The sequence below is a fragment of the Solanum pennellii genome, chromosome 12 (assembly GCF_001406875.1).
Source record: "Solanum pennellii chromosome 12, SPENNV200".
Lineage (NCBI taxonomy): Eukaryota > Viridiplantae > Streptophyta > Magnoliopsida > Solanales > Solanaceae > Solanum > Solanum pennellii.
The window spans coordinates 4,860,642-4,873,472 of record NC_028648.1 but is presented as its reverse complement, the minus strand read 5'-3'; the positions used below and the strand labels follow the sequence as shown (position 1 = coordinate 4,873,472).

At 29.4% G+C, this 12,831-nt stretch overlaps 3 protein-coding genes across 3 annotated transcripts; 1 reads left to right on the top strand and 2 right to left on the bottom strand.

The window, feature by feature from the left end:
• Positions 1-3,912: 3,912 nt before the first annotated feature.
• LOC107005955 lies at positions 3,913-4,957 on the top strand. The gene has a single exon (XM_015204598.2). It carries the CDS (start codon positions 3,959-3,961, stop codon positions 4,625-4,627), a length of 669 nt encoding a protein of 222 aa, XP_015060084.1. The 5' UTR covers positions 3,913-3,958; the 3' UTR covers positions 4,628-4,957.
• Positions 4,958-6,507: 1,550 nt separating this feature from the next.
• Positions 6,508-8,417, bottom strand: LOC107007694 (60S ribosomal protein L11-1). Its single transcript, XM_015206412.2, has 5 exons — positions 8,291-8,417; positions 8,083-8,190; positions 7,911-7,953; positions 7,178-7,373; positions 6,508-6,891 (listed from the first exon to the last, which is right to left on the bottom strand). Exons 1-5 carry the CDS (start codon positions 8,291-8,293, stop codon positions 6,696-6,698), a joined length of 546 nt encoding a protein of 181 aa, XP_015061898.1. The 5' UTR covers positions 8,294-8,417; the 3' UTR covers positions 6,508-6,695.
• Positions 8,418-10,622: 2,205 nt separating this feature from the next.
• Positions 10,623-11,893, bottom strand: LOC107006693 (oleosin 5-like). Its single transcript, XM_015205211.2, has 2 exons — positions 11,517-11,893; positions 10,623-11,032 (listed from the first exon to the last, which is right to left on the bottom strand). Exons 1-2 carry the CDS (start codon positions 11,809-11,811, stop codon positions 10,809-10,811), a joined length of 519 nt encoding a protein of 172 aa, XP_015060697.1. The 5' UTR covers positions 11,812-11,893; the 3' UTR covers positions 10,623-10,808.
• Positions 11,894-12,831: the final 938 nt, after the last annotated feature.

Here is a 12,831-nt window from a genome sequence, read left to right as displayed (position 1 = left end):
AAAACGACTATTTTCAAATATTGATTGGAGAATAAACTGATGGTTCGCTTATTAGTTTCTTGATGTTGTTTTCTATGGTATTTGAACTACGTTACGTTCATCTCAACCCATGCACGTTCCAGTTGGACCTAGATGTTATATTACGGTGTTAGAGTCCACATTGGCTTGTTGGGGAATGGACTGATGATCTGCTTTACGCAATTATTTTGTAGGAATGCTTGGGATTACAACTTATGTTGGTTTTTATGAGGTTTGTTGTCCTAAGAAGGGTGAAAGTGTGTTTGTTTCATCTGCTTCTGGGGCAGTTAGTCAACTTGTTGGAGCTTTGAAGAGGTTGGTAGTTCTAAAACATTAAGTAGTCGTTTGGTAGCTGGCTAGATTTATGAATGTATTATTAATATATGAATTAATTACTGCCACTCTCTTAATGAAAATCTTGTTTATACTTCTTCAATTTTTTTAACTCTGCCTTCAGTGGCGGATCTAAGATTTTCATTAAGGGGTTTGGAAAAATAAAGAGTAGTGCCTGATATTTGGTCTTGGAACCTCAACCATTTAAGTCAACCTCTAATCTTATATTTAGGAAGTTCAAAATCAATATATAGACATAAAAATTCTTTAAAATACCTTAAATATCGCCAAACGAATTCGTATGGTCTCTTCTATGGTCGCAATGTTGGAAAATAAGTTGTTATGGTTTCATGTGAATGAATGGATTCGAACTCTTTTCAATTTCCTCTTTAAGTTTTTACTTGTACTAAGAGACATATGTGTTTTGTGATATTGTATCTAAAACATGAAAAAGTTGAGTTTGGTAAAGCAATTATATATTATGAGAACAATGCTATATTATTTCATGGAATTGAATGTTGGACATCTAAAGAGAATCATATTATTGAAAAGAATGTTGTGCATAGTATTAGAAATATCAAAGGATAACTGATAAAATATCATTAGCTTAGGAGCTAATTTCTTAGATATACATTAGTTTGCAGTACTACGAATTTTACCAGAATTAATTGTGCACAACCCGGCTATATGGATTCATGGCATTCACATTGGTTTATGAATTATGATTGGGCTAAAGTCTACAAATTTGGAACTCCTTCTAAGGAGATCAACTTCATGAGCTTCAATTTGGGCCAAAGATTTAACCAACATTCTTGAGTCTCCCGTTGACGAAGACAAACATACAGATAAGGATGTTAAATGAGCGGGTTGGACTGAATTTGAAAAGGTTTTATGAGTTTGAGTTAATGCATTTTGGTTTGTGTGCAAGAAAGAAATTCCTTGAATTAAAGAATGCTTTGAGATACTATGTATATGGAGTAACATGAAACGTGCAAATGAGAGAGCCTAAAGATTTTGTTGGTCTTATTAGAATCGGTATACACTCGGTTGCGGTAGAATGATTGAAGTTTCTTCGACCTTAATTAAAAGTTTTGAATTTGCAATTTAAGAATGGAAAAAATCATATTGTTTTTGTTGCTTCCAAAATGAGCCTTGTGCAGTTCGAATTTAGTTCGATCTCAATACAGATATCGATAACTGAACAAAAAACTGAAAAGAAAAAAAGAGAGTATGTATACACTCCCGAAACCATTGAATTTGTTAACGCAAAGTACGTGTGTGAAATAAACGTATTTAATTATAGCAGAGCTAGGAGTGCAAGGGATTCATTCGAATTTCTTTTGTAGAAAAATTATTTATTATGTATATACACTAAATGTTAAAAAAAAAAATAGTGTTTATTTATTTTTTTAATATATTTTGAATCACTTTAGCTAAAATTTGATTCTACCACTAAAAATGAAATTAAAATTTTGAATTTTAAAACGATAAGTTTAAGAATCAATATGTACGTATTGATAAATTTTATTCGATCGAAATTGTATTTGAGCTTCTCCTTTTGCCTCTCTGCCTAACATTTTTAAAAGTGATTAAAGAAGATTGATTTGACATTAAGATGGAAAAGTACATGAATTTGCTAGGAAAATACACATTAATTTCCTAATAACATCCACATCAAGTGATAATAAAATCACATAAATATCCAAAAATGTATGTCCTACTTATTTGTCAAATCCATTGTATTCACCTCTATCTCATTTTTAAAAATGATTATTTAGTGTCACTACCAACCAAATTAACAAAAGATTGTACTTATCATCAATAACTAAAGCAAAGTTTGTCCATACATCCTTACTACAAGATACTCTAATTGTAATAGATTTTCTTTTTATGTCTAAAAAAATATTTTAGCAGTAATTGAGTTAATTAATTAATATTATTATATTTAAAGTTACTAAAATGCTTAATAACATTTATATCGAGTGTTTATCGATGATTATATAATATAATAGTAATTATATTATTACTGCGAAAAAAAATATTTGCTATAGTGCATATTTCCAAAATTTGAAATAATATTGGATATTAAATGAGAAAGTATGTGACACTAGATATTGAAAATATTATCTTTAAGTATTTAAGTTCCCAAAAACTAATATAAACAGTTTTTGGATTTTTGAGTTTTTCACTTATAAAATTTTTATTGTTTTTTTCAAGTAATGTATATGTCAAAATAGAATTTCAAATTTCAAAATATAACATTAAAAACTCAAATTTTTAAATTTCAAGATCATAATTTATACTCAAACGAGTTTGTTTATCAAATTAGTCTATCATTTTCTTAGAAATTTTCAAGTTTTTTGAATTGTATTTTCATTCAAAATACAAATTCAAATATCCTATTTGTACGTAACTTCAACACTATTTTATTTTATTTTCAAATGTCAATCAATTATCTAAACGTGTTTTATATTTCACATCTAAACGTGTTTTATATTTCACAACTAGTAAAATTCTTATAAAATATATAACCTTAGAATTACAAAATTAGAAAAATGAAGAGGTAAGATTATTGTTTAAATAGAGAAAAAATGGAACTAGTCTCGAAACTCATCTTGGTTTGGGGAGTTCAAGTCTCTCATTAAAAAAAAAGTTCCAATAAAATTGAAAAGTTTATCAATAATGTTCATGAATTTCACATTTTAAGAACTATTATCACCTATGTCAAACACAGTAGCTCAACTAATAATTATTTCTTTTTTCTACTTGAATTATCATCATCTACTCAGTTAGATATTTTTTTAATATATATATATAATGATGATTCAAATAAAAAAAGAAAATTACTGACAATTAAAATATGAAAATCATTTTTAAAAAAAATTAAATATATTTTTAACCGCCTATCTCCAAAATTAATGTTTTAGAGAAGTGAACGTTCGTTGTGCAAGTTGTATGCCTTAAACTATTCAATTTGGAATATGCTACATTATGCTAGCTTCTTTTCAAGACTATATAAATTTTGTAATAGTAAGACCAAGATATTAATGATTCACATAATTTAGTTTAAGCAAATGCATATTATCTAATCAGACTGCATAATCTATCATTCAACCCCACATTAAGGCACCAATAAAATGATGAGTTGACTTATACATACATATTATCAAGTGAAACTAACATTTGACCAACATTGAAGTATGTTTTAAATTTTTATACAAAAGAAGTAAAACTTCAGGTAGGTTAAGAAAAAATTGATAATTAACATATAAAACTCGTAAAAAATGATAGTTTAAATATATATTTTTACCAGTAACACTTAAAAAGAAAAATGTTAGGCCATTGGAGTTGACTTGATTTTCCAACTAACACAACAATAATTTGAAGAGCCAATGGTGCTTAGCACATAAAAAGAAAATATTAAGAGTCTTCTAGAGGAGAATTAATGTGGACCTTTTTTTTTTAATAATAAGATTCGAATAATATTTGATTATATTCCAATAACAACCTCAATATTTAATAAAAATATTATATATATACCATACCATATAACTTCCAAGATTTGCTTAGAAAAAAAAAATTCTGTTTTCTAATGCACAATTAATATATGGCTGCTGAAGAAGTACTACTCCTAAAGCTCTTTGATACTTATTGGTTTGAACAAGAAATATTATTTTCCAACACACATAAATTCAAGAAACTATTTCAAGAAAATCCTCATGAAATTCAAGAATCATCAAATCTCTTAGGTCGATCACAAAGTGATTGCTCTTCAAAAATATCGTCAGATGTATGTCGGATCATTCAAAAGCAAAACATTTTTGAAGGATCAAATACAAGTCCGAGTTTTAGTCAACTTGGGAACTCTCCAACTTCTGTTATTATCACACATAACAGAGTTGCACAAGAAGTAAAAGTAAAGGCTAGAAATGGAGTTAAGGGAATTATTCGAATTCGGAGAAGCTCATCAGAGCTTGAACTTGAGGAATTAAAGGGGTTTATGGATTTAGGATTTGAGTTTAGTGAAGAAGATAAGAATTCAAGTTTGGTTAGAATTGTTCCTGGATTGGAGAAATGGGGAATTGTTGATGAAAATGTTTTAAAAAAGGATATTGTTCATAAAAGGCCTTATCTTTCTGAAGCATGGGAGATTCTTGAAAAAAGAAAAATGAGTAAAAAATTGTTGAAATGGAGATTTCCAGCTATGAAAAATGATATGAATATGAAACATAATCTTAGATTTTGGGCTCAAACTGTTGCATCAACTTTCAAATGAAAAAAACATAAACATTTGTTTGTGCTTCTTTTCTATGATTTCATCATTTGCTTCTTTATGTTTGTTTGTAGTTTGGTACACATTTTGTGGCCTAATTGGGCTTGTTGCAACTGTAAAAATATAGCTTAATTCTTCTTGTGCAAAGATTCTACAGACTACTCATGTCTTTGCATTTTTCTTTTCTTTTAGTAACCGTGGTGTCTGTGGTTAGCTTTCATGCACCTTGAAGATATTATTCACTTCTCATCAGCAATCGTTAGTTCTGTCCAACAAGGCTTGGAGAAGTAGAAAGAAATCACGTAGTATTTTTGCCTTGGCATAATGCATAAATATGACTCCTAATTTGATGTGATTTGGCAACTATGATCTTTAACTTTAGATTTGCACAAGTAGAAATTTAAACTTGTATAAAATTGAGAAAATAGACACATTCGTCCTACATGACACCCTACGTGGCAATTTTGTGTCCTACATGGCGTTCTACGTGTATTATGTCATGTAAGACACTTGTGTCTACTTATTCAATTTTATATAAGTTTTAAGTGTCTACCTGTGTACATTCAAAGTAGAAGGGCAAAGTTGTTCGCTAAAACCAAGTTAAGAGTCATGTTTATGTATTATATTTTATGTCTTTGTTGGAATTTGAACATGATAAATTATGGTTCTCTGCCTACTTTATTGATCGGTCTTACCCTTGGGTGTTACTCATGTCTTGTATCTTGATGATTACTTGTGAAAATACCTCAAAGTTTAAAGTTGAATGACCGTTGTTATTCGGACATTTCAAATTTCAGAAATACTCTTAACCTGATGAAATATTATCTGTTTTAAAAATATTTCTCACGTAGAACTTTGTTCATAATACCTAAAAAATCTCCCTCTTGAACTACATATATTGTCCCATCATTGTTCAGAGGCTAATTTGAAGATTAACTGTGTACCACCATATTAATCGACTACTTTAGACCTACTATTTGTTTAGTCCTGATACGAGTTGTTCCGTCAAAGTGGCTCAACAATACTCTTAACATAGTATAATTAATGATATTGTCTGCTTTGAACTACATTCACTCGTGCAATTTCTTTGAAAGACCTCATATCATTAAGGTATGAGTGCTTCTTTTTGTTTTCTATTTTCATACGAGGCTTTATTTACACACATAAACATCATTAGGTTTGATAATTCTTGAAATTGATGTATTATATTAGGACATAAATGAATTATATTCATATCAACCATTGAACGAAGGCAAAAAATCAACTTCTGTCCTATATAAATTTAAGATATATACATTGATACTGGAGTATATATCATTAATATAATTTAACTGATTATGTCCAAGTCATCCCTCTTAATTTATTACTCTTCAAATATTGAAACTTTTATAGATGGTCAACAAGCACTTTGCAAGATTTTGGTTTGAAGCTCATATTATTATAATTAAAGCAACCCCCAAAAATCCAAAAATGTGAAAGTTAATAAAGGAGCAACTTACAAGGAATACCACTAAGAAAATGATTTGGTGACGTTATTATAAGCAAATTAAATCACCATTTGAGTATATAAAAATCTAAATTATTTGCTGCCTCAACAACCATGGCACTAGAAAATTAATTTCTTATTAGTTGACAATCACAATATTCCAACTAGTCCAATTCAAATTTGATAATTAACTAAGCAAATCTCTAAGATAGAGAGGTAGGTAACCAATATACACTTTCACTAGAGAAAATATCTCATATAGTATGTTTTGTAAAGTCAATATATACCATAAAATAAATGGAAAAAATACAACTAAAATATTTTTATTAGTTTGATTAGTTAAGACTTGAGAAAAACTTATGTGTTCTGCTTCTTATAGAATTGCACAACAGGAAACTAACACAAAAAGGATTATATTAAAGATTGAATTGGTCTCATAAACCAAAAATGAAAACAAGCATACTGTGCCAAATAACAGCAACTCTTGAAAACTATTCAATTCTAGGAGTAACTAGACTTCGGTCTACAAAATGCATAAACATAAACTTGCTATCAGATAAACTCATCCAGCAGTCGGCTCTCGACTTACTGGATGTTTGAGGACTTGTTAAGGATAACACCTTCATATTTGACCTGAAACCACTTCATTGAGTCCTCCTTTGTGACCCTGTGTTGGATCCCAACCCGAGACTTGCACCTACGACGTCTAGCAACACGGTATCCTGGGCGTTCCAGGACAACATAGAAATCCATACCATAGATACCAGTTGAAGGATCATACCTTTAACACAAAGGAATAGTATATCAAATGATTTATAAGAGCACAACAATCCGAAGATACTATCATGACCAGCTGATATAACCTCATAAATAGTAACATCTATTCCATGTAAACTCATGGAAGAAGCAACTACACTTCTAGAAGATGATCAACCGGTAAATATGTGAACGTGCATGAGTAATTGTTTTGGCATAATAAAAGCTAGCAGCACCTCCTAAGATAAATATGTAGGATTAAGAAGTAGTCCGAATAACGAATTAAAGCAAGATCTTAGTAACATGCTTACTTGATTCCAAGATCAATGTGCTCCTGAATACCAAATCCAAAGCATCCAGTTTCACTGAAGTTCCTTCTCAACAACTCATACTCCTTAACCTTCAATCCACTCTCAAGGAGCTGCATAGCTTTTTCCCCTCTGACAGTGACGTAACAGGCGATCTTTTCATTACGTCTGATTCCAAAGGAACGGACAGTATACCTAGCTGTCAATGGGAATAAAGAAAGCACATGAAAACATGAAACAGCAACCCATGCAAAATAAGATAATGTGTAACAAGTTAAAAGACAAACAACACCAAACCATACATTTCACGAATAATTGCATTAAACATAAGTACAAAGTACCCCATATCAATGTAATACAAATGAGGAATTATATGCATAACTTGTAAGCAAGTTCCAATTATTTCAAATTGTTACACAAAATTGACAAACTAAGAGCACTCATAAGTTCATACTAAATCCACATTACTTAGAAACTCTCTTTTTTCCCTAGTTGAGTAACACCTTCAGCTCTTTATCTATATTCCTACGAAAACAAATTAAATCCAAACTTCAACATATCACCAAAATCAAACAGCTCAAACACCAATAGTGAGACTCCATATATAAGCAAATATTCAATCTTTGACACAAACAAAGCTCGAAGAACCGAAAATCATGCTCGATAAAATGTGCACAAGGAACTGAAACCAGTCATAACATACAAAATAAATAAAGAATGCAATTCAAAAGCATACCTTTGGAGAAAACAGGACTTTGGCCACTGAGTTGCTCCAATACCTAAAAATACAATAAATCACACATTCAATTATCTATCTACACTTCAATCCTAAAACTAATCCGAATCTTACTCAGATTCATTTCGTTCTAATATTAATTCATCTTTTGCAGCAAATTAGGGATTGACACCTTTGCAGCTCTGGTGAGACGATCTCCACTTTCACCAACGGAGATATTGAGGACGAGCTTCTGGACTTTGATATCCCTCATTGGATTGCTCAATTTCTTCTCTGAAGCCTAATCAAAAAAAAAATACACAGAGATTACATTAGATTTCAAATATTCATATGTAAAAAAGCAACAAAATTCATCGAAAATGGAAGGCATAGAGAGCTACCATGGCGGCCGGAGTTTAGGGTTCACACACAGAGAGAGGAAGGAGAGAAGAGTGAGAGAAACCCTAGTTTGATCTAACTGTATATATATGTGTTGTGTGTATTATAATTGGAGCTGCTGTTTTGCTTAATTCTGAACGTAGGGGTACTTTCGGAATGAGGTTTAAGTTTATGCTATTTTGTGTTGTACTCTTTGTTTTATTACATGAACATTTTCCTCTACTTTTTATGGGTACCAAAGATTAAATACAAATGAGTAAATTTATTTATTTCCGAAAGATTAAAAACCAGTATTTGAGTATGCAAATTTTCAATTGGCTTTGGAATTTAAAAGTATCCTATATTTTTGTTTTCATTTTCATCATAATTTTATTTATTTATTTCAAAATGATCTTATTTAAATTATATTTCATAATTTTTAAGAAATAGTTTGAAAAACCTACCAAAACACAACTTTAATTTCATTTTTCAAGTCTTTTTAACTTCAAAATTTTCAAATAAAATGAAAGAAGTTTGTAATAACGTATAGTAACTGATATTATCTTTAACTTTATCTATTTTGTGAAATTAATTTTTCAAAATAAATTTGGTCGTCTGTTTTAGGGAGTTAATACCTCAGATGGTCACTCAACTATACACTATTCTCTCAGAAAGTCACTCAACTTTCAATTTTCACTCAAAAGTCACTCAATTATGCACTTATTTTTCAGAAAGTCACTCAACTTTGAATTTTAATTCAAAAGTCACTCAACTATTCACTCTTTCCTCAAAAAGTCACTCAATCTATTAAATTGTTTTTTAAATTAAAATTTATTGATATTAATTATTTATATAACAAACTAAAATTTTTAAAAAATAAAAATACCATTTAAACCATTTAGTGATCCACCCACCTAACCCGACCCATTAAAAAATATGATATGACCCATTTTATTTTGTCTTTAATCCTAATTCAAGATTTAAAGAGAGGGATTAATTTAGGATTAAAGACAAAATAAAATGGGTAGTATCATATTTTTTAATGACGGGTTAGGTGGATGGATCACTTAATGGTTTAATTTATTTTTTAGAATTTTTGATTTATTATATAAATAATTAATATCAACAATTTTTAATTAAAAAATAATTTAATAGATTGAGTGACTTTTTGATGAAAGAGTGGATAGTTGAGTGACTTTTGAGTTAAAATTCAAAGTTGAGTGACTTTCTGAGAAAGAAAACAATAGTTGAGTGACTTTTGAGTAAAAATGGAAAGTTGAGTGACTTTCTGAGAGAAGAGTGCATAGTTGAGTGACCATCTGAGATATTAACTCTGTTTTAGGTGATTTTTCCGGTTTTTATAAATTTGGAAGTACAAACGATATTTTTAAAAAGTACATTCAAATATAAATATATTTTTTGCAAAAACAAAAATGCCAAACAGAACTCCAATTTTAATTCTATACTATAAAAAATTATACTAAATAACTAACTTTATTCACAGAATATTTTTAAAATTTAATACTCTGTTTGGACTTAATATTATTTGTTGTTCAATAAAATTTTAATTGTTTGATTTGACTGTGTTTGTTAATATATTATAATTTATAAATTTATTAAACTATAAAATAATACAAGGTAAAGTGTAAATTAATATATTTTAAAACATAATTTATAAATTTATAAATAATATAAGATAAAGTGTAAATTAATGTTTTGAAACATTTTAAAAAAAGAAATTAAAAATGGAAACACACCAGTTCCATAATATAGGAATTTCCTTTGCCACATAACAATGGAATACAATCAAAACATAGACAAACATCGTAAACATAGTAAAGATACAATAAATACAGTAACAATACAATAAAATGATAAAAACTAATAGATATAATAACGATACAATAATAAAACTAGTAACGATACAATAATAAAGTTAGTCCATACAATAGAATGATAAAAACAGTGTAAGTGTATATTGTACGCATGGTCTGAATTTATGGTAACAAAAACATAATATAGTTACTTCCATCCATCAAAAATTATTTGACATATTACGCATTAATTTAATTAATTTTCAAAAATAATTAAATCACATTAATTTAATATTTTAAATCAAAAAAATTAAACATTCTAAAATTATATGTATGATAAAAATTATCTTAAAATGTTGTTGAGCAAAAATTTTATAATTTAACTCTAAAAATAAAAATTATTAATATCATAAAAACTACATTTTAAAGTAATTATTAATATGATAAAAATTACATTTTAAAGTGTTGTTAGAACAAAAATTTTATAATTTAACTCTAAAAATAAAAATTATGACAAAAAATATCATTTAGACCGGGACAATATGAGCATAGAAAATGCACTCACGTAAACTATAGAATATTATTAAATTACAAATAACAAAAACAACAGAGCATTACAAAAAAAGAACTAACAACAAACACTGAATACAGAAAACGCTTGCAAAAAGCAAAAATAAAATACCAGTGCATATTTCACCACATTATTTCCATAGAAACCCCAAACTAATTAAGCTCTAACATCACTCCTAGCACTTTCTTTCGTTTCTTGTGCTCTGCTCTGTATTGCTTGTCCAGTCTCCTTAGTCTTCTGTCCCACTTGCGCCGCTGCTTCTGCTGCTCGCTCCTGAATTCGCCTTTTCGTATAATCCAATTGCTCCATCGTTGTCCTTCCCTGTTTAAAGTAATTCACAATCCATGACAGCGATGATAAACCCGTCAATCCAAATGCACCTACATTAGACAACACCCAATCAGAATCATACTCCGTATCAATTGAAAACAAAACTATCTGTCAAATTAGATCTTAGACCTAATTCACCGCTTGAAGCTTGAAGAGAGGAGGATTGTTCAATCCTTGTAAAAAGTTCACTCTTTCTCATTAACCATCGAAATTTTTGTCATTTTTTAACACCCACCTCCCCGTGGGTAGCATCTGAGCATGAACATCGATGAGCAATTTTGATTTGCAAAGGCCCTATAAGGTGAGACGGACCCTACTCTGATACCATGTTAAATTATATCTTTACTATAGGATGAGACTATACCGCGTTAAATTACCCAAAAATTTTGCTCAAGATTTTGAACAGAAGTGAAGAGGATTGATCAAACCTTCTAAGAAATAAAGTCAAAAGTCATTTCATTAACCAACGATAATCACCGATGTAAGAGTTCCATCTTTTGTAAAGATAAATTGAAAGAGAGGGTATAAGTAAACCTGAAGTTAAGAAACCAGTGACTGCGAGTGCAACGGTAACAGCAGCAGGTACGAGTACAGGGCTAAAGAGAAGAAAAACAGGGGTAGCAACAGCAAGTCCAATAATAGTTCCGAGCAGAGTAAGTCCTGCAAGGCCGAGAAGAATACCACCGACTGGAACAAGCGTAACAACAGCTAAAACTTGGCTAGTTGAAGGACCCTTTTGAGGAAGAAGTGTACTTAAACCACCTTCATAACGACTTGAAGGATGAACTTGAACTTGATGTGGATACTGAGTACGATCTCGATCACCCATAGTTAAATAACACAGATGAAGATATGATAGAATTAAGAGAATTTTTGTGGTGTTGTATGAAGAAAAGTATTGTAGTAATTGAGACAACTGATGAGGTGTTAGTTTTAAAGGAGTGGGGAAAACGGTACGTGTTACAATGTTAGAGTAATAGGCTTGCATGAATAACATGTTGCACTATAGTTGTAAGTATACATAAATATATTTTTTTATATATATAATAAGATGAGAGAAAAGTGATTAAAAAATAAAAAAGTGTTGCTAGCTGGCGACACTTTAAAGTTTGGTAGATTTTAAAAGCTAATTTGCTATCTCATTTGTTTTATTAGTTTTTTCCCAAAAAAAAAAATACATAATCTTTTTTTCCATTTTTCCATAAAATGTAGCGAAATCTTACTTTCTTTAATTATCATTAGTCTTTATGATTTTGTTATATATCTCAAAATTATCATATTATATTTAACAATTTGAAAGATTTATGAAAAGTAATATTTATACTATAATATTTGTAAGTTTATTAATTATTTTCTTTTCGGGTTGGGGGATAAATTGTATAGAAGTAAATAAATATGGTTAGAATTTTACTTTGATCAATTAAATCTCAACTATTAATTTTAAACTATGGCATGTGTCTCCAATCCAAGCTAAGCTAGCGTTTGCCATAGATTTCCAAACATTCTTAGCAAATATTATTTGGGTGAAATTTCACCATCTGTTTGATCATAGTATTTGAAAAATATATTTCACTTTTTTAGAAAAATATGATTTATACCCATAATTTTAAAAAACTATCAAAACTAACCATAAGTTTGTATTACAAGTCAATTTTGAATCTTCGTTACAACAATAACAAATAGTGTCCATGACATTAGAGCAATGTGGTAATTTGGAGTGAGTGCAACAAGCATCATTCTGTAGATCGTGAAATAGACAAAGCAAATGACTTTGTTATCCTGAGTCGATTGTTCATCATTTTCATCAATAGTCATATCATCATTTAACATTCACTGAATATTTCATCAC